The sequence below is a fragment of the Callithrix jacchus genome, chromosome 12 (assembly GCF_049354715.1).
Source record: "Callithrix jacchus isolate 240 chromosome 12, calJac240_pri, whole genome shotgun sequence".
In the NCBI taxonomy this organism is placed as follows: domain Eukaryota; kingdom Metazoa; phylum Chordata; class Mammalia; order Primates; family Cebidae; genus Callithrix; species Callithrix jacchus.
In genome coordinates, this window is record NC_133513.1 from 23,179,878 (window position 1) to 23,207,602 (window position 27,725).

The window sequence follows — 27,725 nt, forward strand, 5'->3', positions numbered from 1 at the left end:
TCTGGTTACATAAGGAAGTTCTTTAGTGGTGATTTGTGAGATTTTGGTGCACCTATCAGCCGAGCAGTATACATTTCATCATATTTGCAGTCTTTTATCCCTCACCTCCCTCCCACTCTTCCATCCAAGTCTCCAAAGTCCATTGTATAATTCTTATGCCTTCGGGTCCTCATAGTTTAGCTCCCACATATCATTGAGAACATACGTATATCCATCTAATCTTAAAAAAGTAAACTTCTGAAATTGAAAAAGTCTTGTATCAACACTGAAATCTCCAAAACACAGTATAGAGTTAAAAAACCAAAACAAAACAAAATGACCCAAGTTGCAAAAGAATATCCATAGTAGGATACAAAGTAAATAAATAAATTCTAGCTGAATTAATTTAAAGCATATGCAAACCAAGTTTATATGTAAGAGAAATGTAAAAGTGAATACCAAATTCAGGGTGACAGTTACTTCTGGGGAAGGAGGAAGGCAAAGAGTGAAGAAGAGACATTAATTATACTGTGATGTTTTATTTCTTAAGCTGGGTTGCGAGGACATGGGTGTTCTGTTGTATTATTCTGTATACTCTTTTTACTGGAAATGTTTAATAAAACAAGTAGTACATGCTCCTGGTTAACAAAGCCCAATTGCACCAAAGGTAATAGAATGAGAAGCAGGTCTCCCTCCTACCCCAGACTTCTAGTTCCCTAGCCTCCCTCTTCAGAGGCAACTGCTGTCCCCAATCTCTTCTGCATCCTTTCATAAAAATCCTGAATACCTATGTAACAAGTTTTATGTAGGTATGAAAATACCTATATAACAAGCCTGACCAACATGGCAAAACCCCGTGTCTACTAAAAACACAAGAGCATATACATACTCTTCTTTAAAAAACACGAAATGGAAAATACCATTCACTTTTCTATGCACATTGCTTTCTAAAAGTTAACTGTCTTAGAGCCGTTGCTTTCAGCCTTAGCTGCACATTAGAATCACCTGGGGAGATTCCAAGATGGACCAATCCATGGTACCCCCCCCAGATCAGCTGACTCAGAATCTTTAGGGGCTGGCTCTGGTTGTCTGTAGAATTCCCAGGTGATTCTTACGCACAGCCCGGCTTAAGAACTGCTGGCTTACATTGTGACTCTAATTCTGAAGATGAGATTGAAAGGGAAGCTACATAGGCTGAGAGACTTTCTCTCTGGGTGAGCTGGGTCCCAGTAAGGCATAGCTCTTTGTAGGGCTTGATGAATTCCCTGGGCTCCTGGACAGGTCTCTCAATAATATCCCAAGTCTTGGCAAAGTGCATTCATTCTAGATGAGAAATGGCACTTTCTTGAAGGCAACCCAAAGTTCCCTAAGTTCCCTCAATGCTAGTCTCCATCCAGAATGTTGAGACAACCCTTCTGCACTTTCTTTTCATGATAAATATTGTGTAGGCAATTTTTTTTTTGAGATGGAGTCTTACTCTGTCACCTAGGCTCGAATGCAGTGGCACAATCTCTGTTCACTGCAACCTCCACCTACTGGGTTCAAGCTGTTCTCCTGCATCAGCCTCTTGAGTAGCCGGGATTATAGGCATGCACCACCAAGCCTGGATAATTTTTGTATTTTTTGTAGAGATGAGGTTTCACCATGTTGGCCAGGCTGATCTTGAACCCCTGACCTCAGGTGATCTACCCACTTTGGCTTCCCAAAGTGCTAGGATTACAGATGTGAGCCACTGCACCTGGCCTGTGTTAGGCAGTTCTTGCATTGCTATAAAGAAATACCTGAGACTGGGTAATTTATAAAGAAAGGAGGTTTACATGGAATACTATGCAGCCATAAAAAAGAATGAGAACATGTTCTTTGCAGGGACATGGATGGAGCTGTAGGCCATCATCCTTAGCAAACTAATGCAGGAACATAAACCAAATACCTCATGTTCATACTTATCAGTGGGAGCTCAATGGTGAGAACACACTGACGCATAGAAGGAAACAACAGATACTGTGGCCTATTGGAGGGTGAAGAGTGGGAGGAGGGAGAGGATCAGGAAAAATAACTAATGGGTACTAGGCTTGATACCTGGGTGATGAAATAATTCATACAACAAACCTCCATGACACAAGCTTACCTATGTAACAAACTTGCATATGTACCACTAAATAAAATTTAATCAAAGTTAAATTAAAAGAAAAGAAGGCCAGGTACAGTGGCTCACACCTATAATCCCAGCACTTTGGGAGGCCAAGGCAAGTGAATCACTTGAACCCAGGAGTTTGAGACCAGCCAGGCCAACATAGTGAAACCCTGTCTATACTACAAAAAAAAAAAAAAAAAAAAGTTGGCCTGGCGCAGTGGTGCACACCTCTAATCCCAGCTACTCAGGAGACTGAGCCATGAGAATTGCTTGAGCTCAGGAGGTGGAGGTTGCAGTGAATGGAGATCACATGACTGTACTCCAGCTTGGGTGACAGAGCGAGACTGAAAAAAAAAAAAAAAAGAAAGAGGATTAATTGTTCATGGCTCTGCAGACTGTGCAGGAAGCATGATGCTGGCATCTGCCAGCTTCTGAGAAGACCTCAGGAAACTTACAATCATGGTGGAAGGCAAAGGGGGAGCAGGGCCGTCTTACTTGGCTAGTGCAGAAGCTAGAGAGTGATGGGGGAGGTGCTACATGCATTTAAAAGACAAGATCTTGAGAGAACTCACTCCCTATTGTGAGGACAGCACCAAGGGGATTGTATTTAACCCTTCATGAGAAATCTGCCCTCATGATCCAATCACCTCTCACTGGACCCCACCTTCAACACTGGGGATTATATTTCAACATGAGATTTGGGTGAGATACACATCCAAACTATATCAAATATAAAGTTTAGTAAAAATTTTGAAATAGCACCAAGCCAAAAAAGGGGTAGGTACATCTACGTTTTTGATTTTTTTTTGAGACAGGGTTTTACTCCCATCACCCAGGCTGGAGTGCAGTGACATGCTCCATCACTACAGTCTCTGCCTCCTGGGCTCAAGTGATCCTCCTGCCTCAGCCTCCTGAGTAGTTGGGATTGCAGGTGCATGCCACCACACCCAGCTACTTTTTGTATTTTGTGTTTTTTTTGTTGTTGTTGAGACAGAGTCTTGCTCTGTCACCAGGCTGGAGTGCAGTGGCATGATCTCAGCTCACTGCAACCTCCGCCTTCCGGGTTCAAGTGATTCCCCTATCTCAGGCTCCCCAGTAGCTGGGATTACAGATGTGCGCCACTACACCTGGCTAATATTTGTATTTTTAGTAGAGATGAGATTTCACCCTGTTGGCCAGGCTGGTCTTGAGCTCCTGACCTCAAGTGATTTGCCCACCCTGACCTCCCAAAGTGCTGGGATTACAGGTATACGCAACTGCATCTGGCCTAAACCTACTTTTTGTCAATATCATCAGATTGCTTTGCTAATAGTGCACAATTTAACAGTCCCACAGAAAAATGAATATGCCCAGCATTAAGTATTAGAACTTTATTTTAGTTTTGACAATCTGGTGAAAAGTGATGTACTTATGTTATTTAGGCTTTATTGGATTATTATTGAGGTTGAATATCATTTTATAGGATTCTTTATAGAGACCACTTTAGTGGGACTAGGGATTAGATTTATATGAGAAGTTGTTATATCAAAGAATGAAGATAGTAAGTGGTGTGAGTTTCAACTCTGATTTCAATTTGTATTTAATGAGCTTTAATTATTATTCCTCTTCTTTTATCTTCTCGCACACAGTTTCCTGAGATCCTTCTACAAGTAGCTTCCAAGATGGCCAGGACCCTGCTCCCTAAAGAATTCCTCTGGGCTGTTTTTGAATCTGTTCAGAATGGCAGTGACAAGCTCCCTAGCTCTGACCCTATGCCTGGTGAGTGTTTCCAGGGTACCTGAACCAGTGCTGGGCTAGCAATGTTTCAGGCAAGGTCCCTGAAATCAAGAGGCCTCCTTATGCAGGGAACTAGATTAAATGTCTGCAGAGCAATAGAATGACAAAAATCTATAGGCAAAATAATTACATTTTGGGCCAGGTGTGGTGGTTCATGCCTGTAATCCTAGCACTTTGTGAGGCTGAGGTGGGCAGATAACTTGAGGTCAGGAGTTCGAGACCAGCTTGGCCAATATGGTGAAACCCTGTTTCTACTAAAATCACAAAAATTAGCAGAGTGTGGTGGTGTGTGCCTGTAGTCCCAGCTACTCAGGAGGCTGAGGCACTAGGATTGCTTGAACCTGGGAGGAAGAGGTTGCAAGGTTGCAGTGAACTGAGATGGTGCCTTTGTACTCCAGCCTGGGTGACAGTGAGACTCTGTCTCAAAAAAAAAAAAAAAAGTTACGCTTTTGTAAAGTGACCTGGAATCATGACTCATCCATATCCAGGCTAGTAGGTTTGGTGAATAAATAGGTGTAACAAACATTTCAGTAGGATTGACTTGGATTCGTGGTTTAATCCAACATGAATTAGTGGTTTAACATGGCAGTGATAGGGCTGGGCTGGGTAGATTTCACACCTGAGTCTGCCACTTACTGGCTGTGTGGCTTTGGGTAAGCTGTTTAACCTCTGTATGCCTCAGTTTTCATTCTTTATCAAATGGGGATAATGAAAGTCTCTATCTCGCTGGGTTATTGTGAGAATTAGTGGGTTTAAATCCAGAAACATGTTTATAAGAATGCCTTGCATGTAGCAGATCCTTAATAAGATCCTTTTAAAATTTGATTTTTTTTTTTTTTTTTGAGATGGAGTCCTGCTGTGTCACCCAGGCTGGAGTGCAGTGGTGTGATCTTGGCCCACTGCAACTTCTTTCTCCCAGGTTCCAGCAATTCTACTGCCTCGGCCTCCTGAGTAGCTGGGATTTCAGGCATGTGCCACTCCACCTGGCTAATTTTTTTTATTATTAGTAGAGATGGGGTTTTACCATGTTGTCTAGTCTCGTCTTGAAATCCTGGCCTCAGATGATCCACCCACCTTGGCCTCCCACAGTGCTGGGATTACAGAGGTGAGACACCTCGCCCAGCCTAAAATTTGATTTTTATAGAGGCAGGGTCTCTCTCTGTCACCCAGGCTGGAGTGCAGTGGTGCAATCATGGCTCACTATGGCTTCGACATCCTGGATTCAAGAGATCCTTCCACCTCAATTTTTCAAGTAGCTGGGACTACAGTCATGCACCACCACATCTGGATAATTTTTTATATTTTTTTGTAGAGATAGGGTCTTGCTATGTTACCCAGACTGATCTCGAACTCTGAGCCTCAAGTGATCCTCCTGCCTTGGTCTCCCAAAGTGCTGGGATTATAGATGTGAGCCACCATGCCTGTCCAAGTGTTAGATATTTTATTATCATTACCATACACCTATTAAATACAGATTGGGACCAGGCATGAGAAAACCCAATGATAGTAGTTGACAGTCAGTGTTTGCTTTCATCCACCCAACAAATATTCATTAAGCACCAACTATGTGAACAAAGAGCTTACTTTCAAATGGAGGGTAGCAAGACAACAAATTGCATACATAATAAGTAAAATATATGGTATATTGTATGTTTTAAAGTGCCAAGAAGGGAAATAAAGCAAGGGAAGGGGCAAGGAGTGTTGAGAGGGGGACTGTCATGTGAAAAGGGAACTGCGAAGGAACATCTCATTGAGAAGGTGACATCAGAATGAAGACCCAAGGGAGAGTGGGCTATGTGAATATTTTCAGTTAGAGTCTTCCAGGCAGAGAGTGCAACAGGATCACTCCTATGAGTGGGAGGTAGGGGCCAGTGTGTTTGGAGGGGAGTGAGAGACAAGGCCAGCCATGTAGGTACTGATAAGGAAATCCTAATGACTTTGGCTTTTATTCTGGGTGGAGATGTCATGTGACTTCAAGCAAAGAAGTGTCACAGTTGGATTTATGTCTACTTTGGGTCATCATCCCTCCATGCACTGTCCTGTTCTCCCATTTTTTTTCTTGGTGAACCTGGGGATTTTATTGGGTTTTGGAGGTGGCTCTCAGCAGGGTGGATGGGGAGCTGGAAAGGAGATGGAGTGGGAAGATGATTTTCCCTGGAGTTTAGGTGTCCTGCGACTGATCTCCTCTCCAACTGTCCCCAGCCAAATTCTTCTCAGTGTTCAGATGCTCCTTCTCTTCTCTCCTTCTCTGCCATGCTGCTCCTGTATTCATCTGCTCATCTGCTTGTATGCTCATGGAGCCTGGGGTTTGGGGTTTATATGGGTATAAGGATGGTGGGACATAGCAGGACAATAGGCAACATTTGAGCATGAAAACAGGAATGCCTGTTCCCATTTAGAGCTGCAGGTTTCCAGGCCCAGGTGTTCTCCTATTTTTAAAATGAAAGAAACTGGGGCTTAGAGAGACTAAGGGACTTGTCCAAAGTCACAGAGTTAGTAAATGGCAGTTCTTGTATTTGTACCCAAAGCTGATGGTGACCACCACTGGCTCCCACTGCCCCTAGGGTCTAGCAGTGCATGTCATATTGCAGAACTCTTACTGTGTGCATGTGGTACACAAAAGTAAGGCTTTCCACACTCAGGGGAAGAAAGCTCTGGTATCAGTGCATGGTCAAGTGTTCTTTAGTTGGTTCTGGGTATTAACTGCTGCTATGCTTTAGTGATTAATGAATTAGGATTACTGCTTGGTTTTATATTAATGTGTGTGTGTGTGTGTGTTCACTCACTCCACAGATATTTGATGAACACCTACTATGTGCCAGGTTCTATTCTAAGCCCTGGATAGACACAGTGATAAGACCAAGCCCCGATGTACTAGTCAACTATTCTGCCCTCTCTAATTCTCTGCTGCCACTGATATTGTTTCCACTGGAGAGAGTGGGGTGGGGTTTGGCCTAGGGAGGGATTAGTCCCCTCCAAGTGGCTTATGATAAAGATGTTTAAGGACCACAACTGGCATCTTTGATCTGGTCCACTTTTGCCTCTTGATTGGAATCCAGTGAACTTACATTGAAGGTACAATGAGAAGAGAAAGGCCATGGGGCTTGGGAAATGCCCTGGCCACAGGTGGGGTTGGTGCATCTGTCAGGACCAGTGGTGGTCTGCTGCTAGGATGAGAAATCCAGGGTTGCTCTTAAAGATCCTGGAGTTTTCACCCAGGTTGGGCATATCAGAGCCAGCAAAGACAATATCTCATTAGCATGTTGGTTGGTAACTTGTTTGAGAAGGCAAAATTCATCTTATTCAAACACCAGAATGGATGAGTTTTTCCCGTTGCCAAGGGAAGTGCAACGGGCTCACTTCTCTTCTCTCTTGGGATGGGAAAGCCACAATCTCCACTGTGATTTTCATGGATAGCAACTCATCTTCCCAGTTTTTATTTTATTTTACTTTGAGACAGGGTCTCACTGTCACCCAGGCTGGAGAGTAGTGTCACCAAGGCTCAGGTGATCCTCCCACTTCATCCTCCTGGGAAGCTGGGACTAGAGGCATGTGCCACCATGCCCAGCTAATATTTTATATATTTTTTAAGGGATGAGGTCTTGCCCTGTGGCCCACGCTGATCTTGAACTCCTAGGCTCAAGTGATCCTTCTGCCTTGGCCTCCCAAAGTGCTGGGATTAAAGATGTGAGCCACCATGCAGCCCATCTTCCCATTTTTATAGGAAAGCTCCTTTATAATTTTGGAACCTTTATGCTGGCTTGCAAACTAAAAGGCATAAGGGGTGAGGTAGGCAACAGAAATTGTGTATTGAGTGCTTACTGTATGTGAGCACTGTTCTAAGTGCTTTATGTATAACAAAGTCTTCACAACCATCCTATGAAATGATTTTACTTCCATTTTGGGCAAGAAAACGGAAATACAGAGAGGTTAAATAGCCTTGGATTTGAATAGAAAGTCAGGACCGTTCACCACCCACTGTTTCTGCCCTCAAGGAATTTGTAGTTTAATTGTAATGTTGCATCGCTCCTAGTTTGTGCATTTGGCTATGCAAAAAGCTGGCATTTCCTCGACTTTCTTACCCAGTAATTAACAAGAAATGGCAAAAGTGTGATTCAAACTGGTCCTTGGGCTCCTGCTCTCAACTGCTCTGGAGTCCCTTCAGTGCATAAATCCGACTGGCGAAGAATGTTACTCATTTCAATAAAGACACAGACTAACATTTCCCGAAATTCTCTTTCTTCCCTGCATCTCCCCTTTCTTCAGGTTGCCATGGAGTCGCGGCCCCCTCTTCTGATGACATCTTCAAGTTGGCCGAAGCCAATGCTTGCTGGGCCCTGGAGGGCCTGCGGTGCATGGAGGAAGACACATTCATCAGGACCGTGGAGCTGCTGGGAGCTGTCCAGGGTTTCAGCCAGCCTCAGCTGATGACCCTGAAGGAGAAAGCAATACAGGTGAAGCCCACCTCAGGGAGGAAACGTTAAACAGAGGAAAAAAAGAAAACACCAAAAACCAATTCAGCATTTCTGTGCATAGAGCCCCACTCAGGGAGTTTTCACATACATCATCTTGAAATTTTACTGTCTCAGCTCAGTGATATTGTGATCTCCTTATCTGAGAAAGGAGGAGGAAATTTTCAGTTCCTCCCTCTTAGGGCTGTGGTAGAGAACGGGATGAGATGTGTCTTGGCATCTAGCAGATGTTCAGTGAATCAAGTTCTGTGGATGTCCCAATGCCTCTGACCAAGGCAGTTTGCAGGAATTAAGCTGTTTTTCCCTCCACCTAGAGAGCCCCCGCTGCTGCTTGCAGCAGGTTTTCTCAGAATCTGTTGCAAATTTGTCTGAAAATATAATGAAGGAGTAAAAAGAGGACTGGAAGTAGTTTTCCATCTTTAGAAAGGTCCCTTTGTTAGCTGGGTGTGGTGGCTCACGCCTATAATCCTGGCACTTCAGGAGGCTGGGGTGGGCAAATCACATGAGGTCAGGAGTTCAAGACCAGCCTGGTCGACATGTTGAAAACCCATCTCTACTAAAAATACAAAAATTATCCAGGTGTGATGGCGTGCCCCTGTAATCCCAGCTACTCAGGAGGCCGAGGCAAGAGAATTGCTCGAACCTGGGAGGTCGAGGTTGCAGTGAGCTGAGATTGCACCAGTGCACTCCAGCCTGGGGGTCAGAGTGAGACTTTGTCTCAAAAATAAATGAAAATAGGCTGGATGTGTTGGCTCATGCCTATAATCCCAACACTTTGGGAGGCTGGGATGGGCAGATCACAAGGTCAAGAGATTGAGATAATCTTGGCCAACATGGTGAAACCCCATCTCTACTAAAAATATAAAAATTAGCTGGGCATGATGGCATGTGCCAGTAGTCCCAGCTACTCAGGAGACTGAGGCAGGAGAATTGCTTGAACCTGGGAGGTGAGGTTGCAGTGAGCTGAGATTGCGCTATTGCATTCCAGCCTGGTGACAGAGCGAGACTTTATCTCAAAAAAAAGAAGAGAAAGAAAAAAGTCTCTTCGTGACCTGTTTAAGCTGTTTTGTATTTTAGTAGAGATGGGGTTTCATCATGTTGGCCACGCTTGTCTCCAACCCCTAGCCTCAAGTGATCTTGACCTCCTGAAATGCTGGGATTCCAGGCATGAACCACTGTGCCCAGCCCTGTTTTAGCTTTTTATGTGGTTATGGAATATGTAGTTACCCTCAAGGGTTAAACAATTCAATTTCTTAAAATTATAAATATAACTGTATTTATATATTATATGAGTAGTTCAAGTTTCTCATAGAAAAGTCAGAAAATAATAAAGAAGAAAATCAGTCATAATTTTTAACCCACTGTTGATATTTTGATAAGCACCGATCAACAGATAAGCACTGATGATATTTTGGTATATATACTTGAAGCTTACATGGACTCTGAGTGTTTTAAATGTATATTTCTTTATGACTTTTAATTATGAAAAGTTAATAAAATTTTCAGTAAACAACGTAAAAATTTTTATATTTAATTTTTCTTTTGCAAATTCCTTGTTGATGTCTTTTGTCTGTCTCTTTAAAAAAACAAATACAGTCATCTTTTTATTATTAATTTAAAAGAAAGCTTTATATTAAGATATACCCTGTCTTTTAAAGTTTTATTTATTTTTTATTAAGGGATACTTGACAAATACAAATTATATATATTTATGGTGTATATATATATATATATATATATATATATATATATACACACAATGTAATGTTTTGATACATTGGGGAATGGTTAAACCAAGCTAATTAACATGTCAGTCACCTTTCATACTTGCCAGTTGTCAATTTTTGTTGTGAGAATATTTAACATCTACTTTCTTCACAATTTTCAAGTACTCAATACACTATCAACTATTGTCACCATGCTGCACAATAGGTTTCCCTATGTTTGTTTTATTTTTATTTTTTTGAGACAGTGTCTCACTCTGCCACTGAGGCTGGAGTGCAGTGGCGCCATCTTGGCTAACCACAACTTCCGCAAGTGAGTCTCATGCCTCAGCCACCCAAGTGGCTGGGATTACAGGTGTGCACTACCACGCACAGCTAATTTTTTTTTTGTATTTTTAGTAGAGGCAGGGTTTTGCCATTGTTGGCCAGGCTGGTCTTTAATTCCTGGTCTCATGTGATCTGTGTGTCTTGATCTCCCAAAGTGCTGAGATTACAGGCTCGAGCCACTGCACTTGGCCTCCCTATGTCTGTTTCAGATACTGTTTTTGTCCATTCAGGCTGCTAGAACAAAATAGTATAGACTGGTAACTTATAAACAGAAATTTATTTCTCACAGTTCTGGGGGGTGAAAAGTCAAAAATTGAAGCACTGGCAGATCCAATGTCTGGTAAGGGTTTGCTTTTCATAGATCGTGCTTTCTTACTCTGTGTCCTCACATGTTGCAAAGGGGCTAGCATGTAGCTAGCTCTCTGGGGTTTCTTTTACAAGGGCACTAATCCCACTCATAGGGCTCCATCCTTATGACCTAATCATCTCCCAAGGCCCAACCTTCTAATACTATCATATTGGAGGTTAGGATTCAACATATGAATTTTAGGGGGACACAAACATTCAAATCATACTAAATACCATCACCAGTGTGTTCAATCTAATCTGCTTTCTTTTTCACCTATAGGTTTGGGACATACCTTCTTATTGGAGAGAACACCATATTGTTTCCCTGGGGCGCATTGCTCTGGCTCTTAATGAGAGTGAGCTGAAGCAGCTGGACCTCAGCTCCATAGACACTGTGGCTTCCCTAAGCCAGCAAACAGAATGGACCCCAGGACAGGTGGGTGGATGTTTATGAGTCTTTTAACTATTCTATATTTGTAAGAGCTGCCTTCATATTCTTACTGTTAATTTCATCATCACTGTCATTTCTGAGTCTGTTTCTCTTGACTGATTTTTCTCTTAGTTATGGGTCATATTTTCTTTTTTCGTTTGCAAGCATAGCAATTTTGATTGGGTGATGAACATTGTGAATTTTACATTGTTGAATACTTGATTTAGCTGTATTTCCTTAGAGAATTGGGCTTTGTTCTGTCATACACTTAAATTACTTTCAAATCAGCTTGTTCCTTTTGATGCTTCCTTTTGAGCTTTATTAGGGCAAGTCTACAGTGACCTTTATTCTATGGTTAATTTATCCTCATTACCGTGACATGATTCCTTTGAGGATGTTACCTAATGCTCCATGTATTTCAAGACCTCTCTACTCTGGCTGGTGAGAATGTGAACTATTTCCAGCTCCACCTGAGCTCTGGAAGTTGCTCAGCGTAATCCTTTCTGATTACCGACGACTCTTTTCCCACCCATGTGGAGTCTCACTCTTCGCATATGCAAATTAGCAATCAGTACTTAACATCTCTGCAGATTTCTGGAACTCTCTGCAGTATCCTCATCTCCAATACTTTGCCTCACAAGTGATAAGTGCCCTGGTCTTCTGTATCTTCAACTCACCTGGACCACTGGGCTTGTTGGGTTCCTCTTGTTGATCCATGTCCTGGAAACTGCTTTTTGGCAGTAAGTGAGGATAATTTTAGAGTTCATCTTGTTTGTTTTTCTTCTTCAGGGATGATGATCCTGTGTTGTTCAATATCCAGATGCAGTTGTTGGATATATTTTGTTCAATTTTCTTTCTTTTTTTTTTTGAGGCGGAGTTTCGCTCGTTACCCAGGCTGGAGTGCAATGGTGCGATCTCAGCTCACTGCAACTTCTGCCTCCTGGGTTCAGGCAATTCTCCTCCCTCAGCTTCCTGAGTAGCTGGGACTACAGGCACGCGCCACCATGCCAAGCTAATTTTTTGTATTTTTAGTAGAGACGGGGTTTCAGCATGTTGACCAGGATGGTCTCGATCTCTTGACCTCGTGATCCACCCACCTCGGCCTCCCAAAGTGCTGCCACCACACCTGGCCCTGTTCAATTTTCTAGTTGTTTATGATGGGAGGACAATTCCTATGCTAACTAATCCTTCATGGGATAAAGAAGAAGTTCTCTCTAGAATTTTAATTGTTTTGATTGGAAGAGAAGTTTAGGGTGTCTAATCCACTGTACTGCTGGAAAGGGAAATCTTAGCTCTTCCATGTTATCTTCATTCTTAGGCAGTTTTCTCAGTGCTCATTTTCAGCACTAGACTTATATACAACATACTTAACAAGTTCATAGTGCCTCTTCTTTATTAGTTTTTGAAAAAGTCCCAGCATTGACTTCACCCATGTAGTTGCCCACCCCTTAGCAACCACTCTGGTCAGTGGTTGGATATGTTGTTTGGCCAGGTCTGCATCAGGGAATAGAGTCCATCTCATCACCATGTCATGATTACATGAGCTGAGTGGGAAAGGTTATGTGGTAGGCTAATTAAGGTCCCCCAAAGGTGTTCATGTCTGAACCCCTGGAAGCTGTGAATATGTTAACTCATGCAGCAAAAGGGACTTTGATGATGTGATTAAGGATTTTAAGATGGGGAGGTTATCCTGGATCATTTGGGTGGGCCTGATATAATCACAAGGGTCCTTATAAGAGGGAGCAGGGTGGTTCGTAAATAAAGAAGGTGATGTAATAATGGAAGCAGAGGGATGTAGAAAGAGAATTGAAAGTGCTCTTTCGCTGATTTTGAAGATGGTGGTTGGGGCTATGAGCCAAGGGAAGGCAGGTGGCCTCTTGAAGCTAGAAGAAGCAAGAAAATGAATTCTTTTTAGAATACCTAGAAGGAACCCATCCTTCCAGCCCATTTTAGGATGTACAGTCTCCAAAACTATAAGAGAATAAATTTGTATTTTTAAAGCCACTATGTTTGTGGTAATTTGGTAGAGTAGAGCAATACGAAGCTAATAGAGGGCAATTCTCCAAACAAAAAGTGTGGCTGCTGAGCAGCCAAAACCAATGAATGTACCCCTACACTTAGGAGCTTTTTGTTATCACAGTTACCATGTCTCATAATTCTGAGTGGCACCATTCAAACAGAATACAGTGTGAATGGTGCCCCCTGGAGCTGGGCAACATGCAGATTCTGGTCATGAAGATTAAATGAGTTAATACTTGAAAACATTTTGAACAATGTGTGGTATGTAGTAGTCAATAAAAATGAGCTGTTTTCATAGTCAATATTGACATCAATGCATTGTCATCTTCATCATCATCATCATCATCATCACAGACCCTTTCTCTGGATTAGTCTCCTCATTTGCAAGATGAGAGGGTTAGCCCCAATAATCTGAGGTTCCTTTCTGTCTGATATTCTAAAATCCCATGGTTCTTTGACTCTAAAACTGGTTTTGACTAGTTTGAGAAGTGCCACATCACATTGTGCTATTAAAATCATTCTATTTGCAGTCTGGGAGAAACAGAAAAATGCATCCAACTTAGAAACTAGGGTATCTCTTTCCCTTCACACCGATTTTAATTCTCATGGATGGCAGTGAGATTTATCAATATGTTTGAAGAGGATATGAAAACCTAACATTTGCATGTATCATTTGCAGTCAGTTCTTCAACTTTAGCTCCCAATCAAACCTTAAATGCATGTTTCTAGATTAATAGTCAGACCTGACGGAACTACATTAACAGATAGTTCAGCTCAAAAACCAATATAAGGAAAAAACTATTATAGAAGCCAGAGGGATGAAGAGAAAGATTGAAATCTTACAGCTCCTCATTTTTCAGCAGTTAATATTGCCTAAAAGTGTTGGTATTAATTGTCTTGGAATCATTACATATACGCTGGTCTAGTCATTCAAGGGAATACATTTCAACTTATCACCTTGCAGGCTGAGCTTGCATTTTCTGGGTTTTAGTGGCAAGGACAGTTTAATACCGTATCTTCAAAGTAATTTTATTTAAATTGTATTTTTGCACTTGCATTTTAAAGTGAGCATGCCTGATAGTTGAGGAGCCCAAATTGCTCTGAGCCAACTAGTGAAACCTGATTGTGAAGACTTAATAAGAAAAATTTGAAAGCTAACTTGAATCTCCATCTTTTCTCCATAGCTAAACACCTTCACTGGCTGAGAATATAGGTCCTGGAATCAGACTGCCTGGATTTTGATCCTAGAACCTTTATTTTCTAGCTGTGTGACCTTGGCCTAGTTACTTAACCTCTCTGTGCCTCAATTTGCTCATCTGCAAATTAGGGATACTGTTAACACTTACCTCATAGGGTTACTTAGGAGGATTAGATGAGATGGTGTGTGTAAACTGGCCAAAGTAGTGCCAGCACACAGTAGGCACTCAATAAATGTTAGCTATTACCAGTTTGGATGTCCATTCCCATTAAGTCAAAGACATTTAAGTCTAAGCATGGTGTTACTGAATCCCCCACCCCCATTGTAGCTGTGAGCTTTGTAATCACAGAGGACAATTTGATGAGGACATGGACCAGTCTGATTTTCAGAAACATGAGAAATCTTCCTGAAGCCAGTCTATCACATGAAGGCAGCAAAATGAAGCATGTCGAGGAGTATATATTGCCTGTGACTTCTGTAGGTGACTCACTCGGATGTTATTTCATTCATTCATTCATTTACTTAAGAAGTACTTATTGAAATCCTACTGTGTGACAGGCATTATGCTAGGTGCTGGGGACTCAGTGGTGAACTACCTGGATGTGGTCCTTTTCTTTGGGGAGTCTACTTGGTGATACAGACAAAAAGTGAGTTATCAAAGTGAAAAATTTGAAAAATCATGACAAGTGATAGGGAAGATGGACAAGCTACTCATGGGAATAGTGGGAAGAGAGGCTGTTTGAGATGGAAGAGTCCAGAGGGCAGCTTTCTCTGAGTAGGTAGCATTTAAACAGACCTGAGGGGTGGGAAGCACCAGCCCATGAAAACGGAATTTCATTGCAACGTTTCAGTCTTCCTCAACCCTTTCTCTCAACACTGTAATGATCTATATTGTGTGATGGGGCTGACTAACATTAAAGGGAAATGGGGGCCAGGCATGGTGGCTCACACCTGTGATCCCAACACTTTGGGAGACCAAGGTGGGCGGACCACTCGAGACCAGGAGTTTGAGACCAGCCTGGCCAAAATGGCAAAACCCTGTTTCTACTAAAAACATAAAAAATTAGTTGGATGGTGGCGGGTGCCTGTAATCCCAGCTACTCAGGAGGCAGAGGCATGAGAATTGCTTGAACCCCGGGAGTTGGAGGTTACAGTAAGCCAAGATCATGCTACTGCACTCCAGCCTGGGCAACACAGTGAAACTCTGTCTCCCAAAAAAAGGGGGGAGGATATTGACTATAGCCTATGATTTTCACTTCCAATTAGATGTTTGTCCATGGATGTCTCCTCATCTTTGCCTTGTGAGCTCTTATAATCTCTTTTACCTGCTCCGATGAGCACTGAAGGAATCAGACTTTATTTATTTTGCGAGATAGTTTCACCCTGTCACCCAAGCTGGAGTGCAATGGCGCGACCTTGGTTCACTGCAACTTCCACCGCCCAGGCTTAAGCAATCTTCCCACCTCAGCTTCGCAAGTAGCTGGGACCACAGGTATGTGCCACCACACCCAGCTAATTTTTGTATTGTTTTTTTGTCGAGACAAGGTTTCACCATGTTGGCCAGGCTGGTCTCAAACTCCTGACCTCAAGTGATCTTCCTGCCTCAGCCTCCCATAGTGCTGGGATTACAAGTGTGAGCTACTGCGCCCAGCCCAGACTTTATTTTACAGTTGATCTTTGTAGGATTGACTGGGATACTTCCTCATATCCTACATAGGTAGATTAAATGAATCAGCACATGTTTAGTTACAAGTGGCAGAAAACCCAACACAAACTGGCTTGATTAAGAAAAGGGGCCGGGCATGGTATACAGTGGCTCACACCTGCAATCCCAGCACTTTGGGAGTCCAAGATGGGCAGATCACTTGAGGTCAGGAGTTTGAGATCAGCTTGGCCAACATGGCAAAACTATGTATCTGCTAAAAATAAAAAAAAATTTTATTTTTAAACCTGGTGTGATCATGGTTGCCTGTAATCCTGCTACTTGGGAGGCTGAGGCACAAGAATCACTTGAATCTGGGAGAGGGAGGTTGCAGTGAGCAGAGATCATGCCACTGCACTCCAGCCTGGGCAACAGAGTGAGACCTTGTCTCAAAAAAAAAAGAAAAAAAAGGAATTTATGGACTCCCATAACTGGAAAGTTCAGGGGTAGAGTTCAAGTACAACTGGATCCAGGATCTTCAAAACTCTTGGTGGGACTCTGTCTCTCATCATGCTTTTGAATTTTGCTTTTCTTTGTGTTGGCTTCATTGAGAGGCAGCCTCTTCTCCTCCACATGGTGGGTTCCAGCAGATTCTTGTGTATATCATTCTAAGTTTAAGTCCAGAGTAAAGAAAGATTTGCTCCTAATGTTCCACTCCAAGTTCTGGTTGGCTCTGGTTGAATCACTTGTCCAATCCAGAACCAGTGACTTCAGCTAGGCTAAGATATGAACTGAGTTCTATTACTTCTGGAACTCAGTGTGCAGTTAGCTTTGACTGAACCACACAAAGTAGGAATATAAGAGGGGTCGTTCTCCAGAGGACGTTATAAGTGATGAATAGCCACTGTGCTAGAATTATGGAGACCTATGCATCAGCCACCTTAAATCAAGGCTTAGTTTAAAATGTTCCAACACCGAAGCATTTTTTCGTGCTACTCTATGGAATTGAAGAGTAAATGTTGGAATTGAAGGGGCAAACATATTTTTGTAGGACCATAGAGGAAGAAAAATTCATTCTGGCTGAAATGTTTTGAAAAAGGTGACATTTGAGTTGGATCAAAAAAAAAAAAAAAAAAAGATGGCTGGATTCTAACACTTGGAAGTGCAGAGGGGCATTTTATATGAAAGGACTGGTTTGAGCAAAGGCAAAGGTACATTAAATTATAAGGTTTTGTGGAGAGGTTGTGGAAAGGCTGGGCATGGTAGCTCATGCCTGTAATCCCAGCTTTGGGAGGCCAAGGTGGGCAGATCACTTGAGGTCAGGAATTCGAGACCAGCCTTGCCAACATTGTGAAACCCTGTCTCTACAAAAAAGTACAAAAAGCCAGGTGTGGTGACATGCATCTGTAATCCCAGATACTTGGGTGGCTGAAACATGCGTTGCTTGAACCTGGGGATGTGGAGGTTGCAGTGAGCTGAGACTGCACCACTGCACTCCAGCCTGGGTGACAGAGCAAGACTCCAGATTAAAAAAAAAAAAAAGAAAGAAACATTGTAGAAAAAGATGCTGGAAAAGTATGACTCCTGATGCAGAAGAACTTGTATGTCCAAACTGTCTGCAGGTCATAAGAGTGACTGAAGAAAATAAGCAGCAGACATAGACACAGGACACAAGTGCCTTTAATACTGGCAAAGGATAAAAGAGATTCTTTGCCTGAAGACACCTCCATAGATCAGACAACATATTCAGTTGAAGTAGCATCTTAATGACACTAACTTGGATGCAGAAGCCAGGATGGTTTGGAGTGGGGATTCCAGAGGAGTGGGATGGGAGATCAGTCAGGAGACTACAGCAAAGCTTATTTATCCCCTCAGGCCTGGGGACCTTGATCATTCCTGGATAGTTTATCTTTTATTCTTTTTCATGTTTTTAGGCTGAATCCATTTTGCAAGGGTTCCTGGATGATTCTGGCTACCATATCCAGGACCTGAAGAGCTTTCATTTAGTAGGACTTGGTGCAACCCTGTGTGCTATAAACATCACTGAAATTCCACTTATAAAGATCTCAGAATTCAGGTAATTAAAATACAAATGTGCAAAATGGCAAATGGCTCCATCCATCCATCCATCCATCCATCCATCCATCCATCCATCCATCCATCCAGATATTCCACCTCCTGACAGTATACCTCTCTGGGCTGAAATCCCACTGGGCTAATGGGATAAGCTGGATCTGCTCTCCCTGCTGAGCCTACCTAACTTCTGAACATTGTGTGTGTGTGTGTGTGCTTGGATGAAGAGTCCAAGCTCAGACTATATTCCTCCCTCTTTAACAGGGTGGTGGTGGCCAGAATTGGGACACTGTTCTGCAGCACTCATGTCTTGGCTGAGTTTAAGAGGAAGGCAGAGGTTGTGTTTGGGGATCCCTCTGAGTGGACCAGCTCTGTCTTGCAGGAGCTTGGGACCATTGCAGGTAAGACTCACCCTGAGCATGCCTTTCTTTCCATTACCAAACTTAAATGTGAGGACAGAAAATAAAACGTGATCCTTGGCCACATGCAGCAAATATCTGTGGCATTACAGTAGAACCTACATTTCATGAGTTGAAGTTTCAGAGTGGATCTGCAAATCTGCTTTTAAAATAAGCTCTCTTGGAGATTCTTGTGTACACTAACGTGTAGAAAACCACTGGTTTAGAATGTGATTTAATTGGTCCCTAAGTAGGTTTATACACAGTTTGGAAGTGTGTAAGTTGAAGCTTCTTCTGGGCATGCGTTTCACTGTAGGAGGCCAATCAGGGCTAATGTGACCCACATTTTTTTTTCTGAGTTGATGAAGGAACTTGATTCCCCAGTGTGATTTCCAGGCCCTTTTGTAAGGAATGATGCTTGCTAGAACACTCAGATCTGTGCATTATGCAGCCCCATTAATAAAACAAGTGGAGTTCTGATGGCTTGAACTAAACCCCCATGATTCCTTTTTCTCCCCAGCTGGATTAACTAAGACAGAGCTCCGGATGCTTGACAAGGATTTGATGCCATATTTCCAGCCATCAGCAATAAAATGCCTTCCTGATGAGATATTCAAAGTAGGTGCTCAGTTCTTCAAGGAGAAATGGGAGCTTGACCCCATTTCAAATCACAGGGAAAGAGGTCATGGACCTCGGAATTCAGGGGCTTGTGACCAGACTCTGCTGTTGGGGTCAGAGGAGATCTGTATAATTTTAGGTGTTTTTTTTTAAAAAGCATTATTTTCTTAAAATTATAATATGTGTTTTAATTATATTTATTTTTATGGTTACCTTCTTTTCTTCTAGCAAGTGGTACTGATTTTCTATTTATGGTGGTACGACAGGTTCATACACCCTTATGAAAACATTTGGGGACAGATATAGTTCAGAATTCAGAATTCCTCAGATTTTAAAAAGATCACTCTGGCCAGGTGCAGTGGCTCACGCCTGTAATCCCAGCACTTTGGGGGGCCAAGGAGGGTGGATCACCTGAGGTCAGGAGTTTGAGACCAGCCTGACCAACATGGAGAATCCTATCTCTACTAAAAATACAAAATTACCTGGGCATGGTGGCACATGCCTGTAATCCCAGCTACTTGGGAGGCTGAGGCAGGAGAATAGCAGGGGACGGAGGTTGTGGTGAGCCAAGATTGTGCCACTGCACTCCAGCCTGGTTAACAAGAGTGAAACTCCATCTCAAAAAAAAAAATCACCCTGTACATTTACTGTATGCCATTTTTTACCCCTAACAGTGTCTGGGGAAGCACCTTATAAGCAAACACATTAATATTTCTTTGAAGAAATCTATGACAAGCCACACTAATTTGAATAAATAGAGATTATAAATAAATAGCCTCACATCACTTCAGGTCAAGTTTTGCTGATAAATAAGTTTGACTTAAACTTTGGGAGAAAACTTTCAGTTTTCAGATTTGTTTTTTGGACTTCAGAATTCCAGATAAGGGTTGTGGACAATTGTAACATTTCCTTTTAAAATACAATTAAATAAAAATATTTTAGTTGATTTAGGCCAGGTGTGGTGGCTCATGCCTATAATCCCAGCAGTTTGGGATGCTGAGGCAGGCCAATCACCTGAGGTTAGGAGTTCAAGACCAGCCTTGCCAACATGGTGAATCCCTGTCTCTACTAAAAATACAAAATTAGCTGGGCATGGTGGCAGATGCCTGTAATCCGAGCTACTTGGGAGGCTGAGGCGGATGAATCACTTGAATTCGGGAGGCAGAGGTTGCAGTGAGCTGAGACTGCATCATTGCACTCCAGCCTGGGAAACAAGAGTGAAACTTCATCTCTTTCTCTCTCTCTCTCTCTCTCACACACACACTATATATATATGTATATATATTTTCTATATATATATATTAGTTGATTTAAAGAAAAGTATTAGGAAAATCACAGGAGGACAGGTGAAAACTGCTATGGAAAAAATTGAGAGGGTGGAACTGGATCAATTGAAGTAAGTGAAGCAGGGTATCCAGTGACAGGTCCTTGTTTTCTTTCTGTGTACAAGATTAGGGGAGTGTTTGGTGGGAATAGTCTGCTCTGATGAGGCAGTGACCCTGGTGTTCCCGCTTGCTGAGTAATGTGGGAACACATTTTGTCCACCACTCCTGGATAAAACACACAAACCAGGCTCGACAAACTCCCCTGGTGCCACATCACTGGTTCATTTCAAGAAAGAGCCGACCTTCAATCACTTCAGCACCACAGACAGTTCCCAGCATATTGCGGGCTAATAGCTGTTTGAGGGCAATAAATAGCAGTCTTCCAGGCCATTGAGCAAATACCTGCTTCTCTGAGGCACTCTGCATGGGACAAGCAGCTTGGTCTTGGATGTTGGCATTTTGCTAAGCACTTTCTCTTGGTCTTGTTTGTAGTGCTCTTGCGCTGCTTCCTTCTACAGTATCTATTCCAGAAATCCCTACTGACCTGAAGTAATGTGAGCCTACATAGTGGCAGGCTCCAAGGTAGGTGTACCTAAGGATGCACAGGTGAAAGGGTTATCACACAGTGCCTTCAGGGGCTTGAAAGGTAATGTAAAGTGCAGTCAGCTGGGTAGAGACTGAAGTAAACTGGAGAGCCCTGTCTAAATGTGGAGGCTGCTTCTAATCCCTAGCACATTCATGCAGTGTGCCCATGTGGGCCCAGTATTGCTGAATTTTCCTTTTTACTTTTTTGGAGAAGTCAGAAATCTTCGTTTTCATATGGAATCGCCTGATAATTAAATGTTGGCAGCCAATCTGAATTTATTTTTGAAAACACAGTGCCGTAGGCCTAGAGATTCAATCTGGCCTGTGGGTCGCAAGTCAGCAACATGGATAAAAGAGATAATTTTTAGAATATAGACTCCGTGTTCATGGTATATGGAACCTGCCCTTCCCCTGTGTGTGTGTGTGTGTGTGTGTGTGTGTGTTTGTGTGTGTGTAGTGAGAAGATAGGAGGCGATGCTGAATTTTTTTTTTTTTCGAGACAAAGTCTCACTCTGTTGCCCAGGGAGTGCAGTGGCACAATAATGACTCACTGCAGCCTTGATCCCCTGGGCTCAAGCAATCCTGTCACCTCAGCCTAAGTAACTAGGACCACACATCTGGCTAATTAAAGAAAAACTTTTTGTAGAGATGGGGGTCTTACTGTGTTGCCCAGGCTGATCTTGAACTCTTGGGCTCCATTAATCATTCTGCCTCGGCCTCCTAAAGTGCTGGGATTGTAGGCGTAAGCCATGGTGGTTGGCTGGCCAGATGCTGAATTTGGAGGACAGCTGGTGATGAAGAAGGAACAGTGTTCCAGGCAGAAGGAGGTGCACAGAAAGATTGGTACCCACTCTTCTGGAGTGAAGAGTGCCAGATGTGAGGCTGGAGAGGTGGGCAGAGCTTTTTCCAGGAGCCTGAGCTATGTTCTGGAGTGGGGTGATGGGAAGGGCTCTATGCAGAGAGATATGATTCCAGGGAAGTATCTACCTGGACAAGAGAGGAAGAGAGGAGAGGAAGGGATGAGGAAGCTTAAGCACCTTTCCCAGATTCTACAGGGCCTTTAGAGAATAAGCAGGATGATATAGAATCCCTTCTATAAGAGCGACATCCTGCCATCCCATTGTATTCCAGTTCCAATGAGTCACCAAGTCCTTTGAGCTAGAAGTGACTTCAGAAGACACCTTTTTTTCAGTCCTTGAAGAATTTCCCACTCCTGTTGTCCATGGCAAACATCACCAATACATGACCACACTTTCCCTCCATGGAGCACTAACAGGGCTCATCACATGGTGCTCAGGCAGACAAATCAAAGGATTGGAATCAGTCAGCAGAGGAGATGAGTTCTCTATGCTGTCCCACATTTATCCCCAAAGCCCAGAGAGGCTGTATAATTTGTCCAAGGTGACACAGCAAGCATGTGGCATAGCTGGCGCTCAGATTCAGGTGTTTGGTCTTTAGGCCCTGTGTTTCCTTCTCCACATCAGTGTTTCAGGAGGTGGAAGACGTGAAGCATTGGGAAGGTGTCTTGCATTGCATTAAACAACATTGCCACATAGGGAGGAAATCGTGCCTCCCTTTTCAACTCTTCATTAGTACTTCTAATTACCTCAAGAAGGAAGTGTCAGTTTGGGACTAGAAAGTCCTTAACAACTATATAGTACATTTTGTATTCTCTCTCTCTTTTTAAGAGGCCAGGCGTTCAGATATTGTTGGTGGACAAATCTAGCTAGGAGTCAACAATATTGTTTTATTTTTATTTTGTGGCTTCTATTTAATGCTTGCCTATGGCAAGTCTAGCGGCTTTCCATTTTTGGAAATTTCCATTTAAATTTTTCTATTTTTAAATGCATTTATTTTGTAGTGCAAGAGTGATCTAATTTTAAGGAAACATCTTAAAGAGGACCACACATGATACACGAAAGGGGATGGCGAAGTCGTGCGCATCCTGCGCGGAAGCCCTAGGTGTGGGAAATCCAGGGAGGGGCCCCGTGTGAGGGTGCTGCCCCTTTGCCTCCCGCAGGAGCTGTCCGCAGAGCAGATCGCCTCCCTGGGCCCGGAGAACGCAGCGGCGGTGACCCATGCCCAGCGCCGGCGGCTCAGCCCACTGCAGTTGCAGAGCCTCCAGTGGGCGCTAGATGGCGCGAAGACTCACTCCTGGCCGGACGCGCCCGCGAGCGCCGGTCCCACCAGGACCCCATCCTCGCGTTCTCCCGCAGGTGAGCAGAGCCGCTCTCTGCCCCGTGACCCAGCTCCACTCTCCTTCCCTGTGCGACCTGCCGGGCCTGGGCCGGGAAGATTCTTAAGATTCAGGGCGGGGTCTCTGACAGTCACTGGGAATTCTGCCCTCAGTGAAAAACCCGAAGTCCTATCAAGCTTCCCTACCAAGCTTCAGAATTAATGATTCTTAACTGTGGCTGCCCTTGGGTGCGGGGCATTAAAAACCTTCCAGTTCCCCGGCCCCTACCCAGAACCCATCACATCAAATCTCAGAGCAAAATTCATTTCAACGACTCCTTTGCAAACTCCCTCCTTACCGTCCAATAATAATAAACTATTATTATTGAGTCAGAGTCTCACTCTGTCGCCCAGGCTGAAGTGCAGTGCTGTGATCTCAGCTCACTGCAACCTGCACCTCCTAGGCTCAAGCGATTTTCCCACCTTAGCCTCCAGGTAGCTAGGATTACAGGTATGTGACACCACACCCTGTTAATTTTTGTATCTTTAGTAGAGATGGGGTTTCACCATGTTGGCTAGGCTGGTCTTGAACTCCCGACCTCAGGTAATCCTCCCACCTAAGCCTGCCAAAGTGTTGGGATTACAGGCGTGAGCCACCAAGCCTGGCCTGTCCAATATTAATTAATTCGACCCGTGTTTACTGGGCACCTACTATGCTCCAAGTCTGCAGTAGGGACTGGGAATACAGAGGTGAGCAAGATAGATAAGGCCCTCTTACAAAGGAAGAAGATATTTCAAATCTGACAAGACCAGGGAGGGTGACGGTGACTGAAGGCTGACCTAAGATAGGGAAGCATCCCCAGGGCGTGGTCTGTGTTTCCTTCTCCACATCAGTGTTTCAGGAGGTGGAAGTCGTGAAGCATTGGGAAGGTGTCTTGCACTGCATTAAACAACATTGCCACATAGGGAGGAAACTGTGCCTCCCTCTTCAACTCTCCGTTAGCACTTCTAATAACCTCAAGGAGGAAGTGTGAATCTGGGTCTAGAATGTCTTTAACACATATATAGTACATTTTATATTTCTCTCTTTTTTCTTTCCCCTCTCTTTTCCTTCCTTCCTTCCTTCCCTTTCTTTCTTTTCTTTTCCTTTCCTTTCTTTCTTTTTTCTTTTTCCTTCCTTCCTTCCTTCCTTCCTTCCTTCCTTCCTTCCTTCCTTCCTTCCTTTCTTTCCTTCTTTCTTTTTCTTTCTTTCTTTCCTTCTTTCTTTCTTTCTTTCTTTCTTTCTTTCTTTCTTTCTTTCTTTCTTTCTCAAGGAGTCTCACTCTGTCACTCAGACTTGAGTACAGTGGTGTGATCTCAGCCCGCTGCAACCTCTACCTCCCGGGTTCAAGCCCTTCTCCTGCCTCAGCCTCCTGAGTAGCTGGGACTCCAGGGATGTGCCATCACACCTGGCTAATTTTTGTATTTTTAGTGGAGATCGGGTTTCACCGTGCTGGCCAGGATGGTCTCGATCTCTTGACCTCGTGATCCGCCCGCCTCGGCCTCCCAGCCCCTCTGCCTTTCTTACAGCTCTCACCCTTTCCCTTCGTTTTCTCACTTCTTTGTGATGCCTTCTGTTCTTAACACCACATTTGGACCATGCTCTGGGGAGATAGCTTCTAACAAGCCAGCGATGTCCCCTGCCCTCACTGAATTCTCAGGGCAGCCTGGCGGGGAGGGAAGACATGTACTCTAGTGAGCATGAGGCAGGGGGCTGGGTGCTGAAATGGGGAACACACAGGGAGCACGTGGGTCAGGAAAACTCCCAAAGTCAGTGATGTCTCAGGTGAGGCACAAGGTGAGAAGAAGATGAGCTTAGCCAGGTTGATAGTGTCCCAGGAGTAGGGAATGGTGTGTGCAAGTGCCCAGAGAAGACAGAGGACATGTTACTTGACTGAAACCTCCACTCCGTCTTTCCCTAACTTGACTGTCTTCCTTTGCTGCCTTCACCTAGGGATGGTGAATTGGAGTATTCCCCATTCCGCAGTCACAAGTGGTGAGAGGTGGCCCTTGAAAATATAAACCATGCCTCTTGAAGTATTATATTATTACTTTAAAAAACTTTTCATTAAGGCTGGGGGCATTGGCTTATGCCTGTAATCCCAGCACTTTGGGAGGCTGAGGCAAGCTGATCACCTGAGGTCAGGAGTTTGAGACCAGCCTGTCCAACAAGGTAAAATCCCATCTCTACTAAAAATACAAAAATTAGCCAGGTGTGGTGGTGGGCACCTATAATCTCAGCTACTCAGGAGGCAGAGGCAGGAGAATCACTTGAATCCTGAGGGCAGAGGTTGCAGTAAGCTGAGTTTGCACCATTGTACCCAGCCTGGGCAAAAGAGTGAAACTGCATCTCACCAAAACAAAACAAAACAAACAAACAAAAACCCCCCATTTTTCATTGAAATACAATATGCATACATTTTAAAATTATTTGTAAATGTTATAGCATTTTGCACGAATAGATAACGTGTGCAATAGTTAATGCACAGGTATATATATACAGGTTCCAAATATATAAAGTGTGAAAGGCATGTAATGAAACCTTTTCCTCCGTCCCCTGTCCCCCAGGCACCCAGTTCCCTCTGCAGAGGCAACCAGTGTTATCAGCTCTTTGTGTATTTGTCCAGAGATATTCTATGCTACACAGCAAATCAAATATAGATGATCTCTGCACTTTTCACAAAAGCTTATTCTACATCTTGTTTTGCACCTTGCAAGTTTCACCTAACAATATGCTTTGGAGCTGTGCTCAGGAGCTGTGCAATTGTTGGTTTTATAGCTATGCCATAACTGTATTCAACCAGATGTCTGTAGATGGACATTTTAGTTGTTTCTATTTTTTTTCTGTTATGAACAATGCTGCAGTCCCTGCCCTGATATAATTTGCATCTGTGCAAGTATGTCTGTAGGATAAACTCTTCAAAGTGAGATTGCTAGATCACAGGGTCTGTGCATTTATAATTTTGATGAATGTTGGTTTGGTATGGCGGTTCATGCCTGTAATCCCAGCACTTTGGGAGGCCGAGGCAGGCAAATCACTTGGGGTCAGAAGTTTGAGACTGGCCTGGCCAACATGGTGAAACTCCGTCTCTACCAAACATGCAAAAATTAGCTGGCTGTGGTGGCATGTGACCTAGTCCCAGTTACTAGGGAAGCTGAGGTAGGAGAATCACTTGAGGCAAAGGCTACAGTGAGGCAAGATCGTGCCACTGCACTCCAGCCTGGGTGACAGAGTGAGACTCTGTCTTAAAAAAATTATTTATTTATTTATTTTATGGATGTTGTCAAATGCCCTGCAGAAAGGTGGGACTGGTTTTCTTTTGAAACAGCAGTGTCAGAAAGTGACAAGGGCCCCTTAAAAAGATATTCCCTAAGGCTCGGCACGGTGGCTCACACCTGTAATCCCAGCACTTTGGGAGGCTGAGAAGGGCAGATCATGAGGTCAAGAGATCAAGACCATCCTGGCCAACATGGTGAAACCCCATCTCTACTAAAAAAATACAAAAATTAGCTGGGTGTGGTGGTGCATGCCTGTAGTCCCAGCTACTCAGGAGGCTGAGGCAGGAGAATGGCTTGAACCGGGGAGGTGGAGGTTGCAGTGAGCTGAGATCTCGCCACTGCACTCTAGCCTGGTGACAGAATGAGACTCCATCTCAAAAAAAAAAAAAAAAAAAAGATATTCCCTGCATGTCCCCAACTGGGCAAGATCCTGGATGCCCCTTCTTCACTCACCCCAGAGACCTAAGTGAGGGCTGCCAATGGGGGAGCCCTTCCTATGGACCAGACCCTAATCTTTTGTTTCCTAAATTTGCTTAATTATCAGAATCACCTGGGAGAGATGCTTAAAATACAAATGACCAGGCCTCCTGGCAGACTTGCTAAATCAGAATCTCCAGGGGATCCTGGCATTGGCATTTTTAACAAGCTCCCTTGGGTGACTCTTATGAGCAAGGCAGATCTAGTACATGCTGACTCACACAATCTCATTGGATTCTCACTCCCCCGACTCTCCTCCTCTTTGGGGGTCATTGTTCCCATTTCAGAGATGAACAAAATGAAGGTTTTGCATCAAGTGGCCCCACAGGGAGACTTGGGGAGTTGGATGTGATATGTCCGCCTTCCGCTTGCTGCTTCGACTTCATGTACACTCTCACTTTGTGTTTGCTTTCAGGAGCTGCCCTGTCGTGGGGTCTTTGGCTTGGTTGTCCCCTGCTGGTTCTAATGGCCAAGATCCTGTGGTGAGTGGCCTGAGTGCATCGTCCTGTGTTGCCTCCTGCAGCTGGCCAACGTGTAGAGACAGGACGCTCCAGATGGTGGGAGACCCTTCCCCGGATCCAGACCCTCACCTAGGGTGGGGAAACACCGGGGCCTTGATGGTTAAAAGGCACCAAAAGGAAAAATAATTATTAAAAATAATATCGCAAATTATTTTGAATTTTTTTAAATTTTAATTTTTGTGGGTA

At 43.6% G+C, this 27,725-nt stretch overlaps 1 protein-coding gene across 1 annotated transcript in view; it reads left to right on the plus strand.

The window, feature by feature from the left end:
* The window catches only part of OTOA (otoancorin), an 80,617-nt gene extending 52,930 nt beyond the window's left edge, over window positions 1-27,687 (plus strand). Inside the window, exons 21-28 of the mRNA XM_035267185.3 lie at window positions 3,742-3,871; window positions 8,156-8,343; window positions 11,041-11,196; window positions 17,984-18,126; window positions 18,387-18,523; window positions 19,041-19,138; window positions 23,069-23,264; window positions 27,434-27,687. Of these exons, the coding sequence (XP_035123076.2) occupies window positions 3,742-3,871; window positions 8,156-8,343; window positions 11,041-11,196; window positions 17,984-18,126; window positions 18,387-18,523; window positions 19,041-19,138; window positions 23,069-23,264; window positions 27,434-27,504 (1,119 nt within the window). The 3' untranslated portion in view covers window positions 27,505-27,687. The remainder of the gene's footprint in view (window positions 1-3,741; window positions 3,872-8,155; window positions 8,344-11,040; window positions 11,197-17,983; window positions 18,127-18,386; window positions 18,524-19,040; window positions 19,139-23,068; window positions 23,265-27,433) is intronic.
* Window positions 27,688-27,725: the final 38 nt, after the last annotated feature.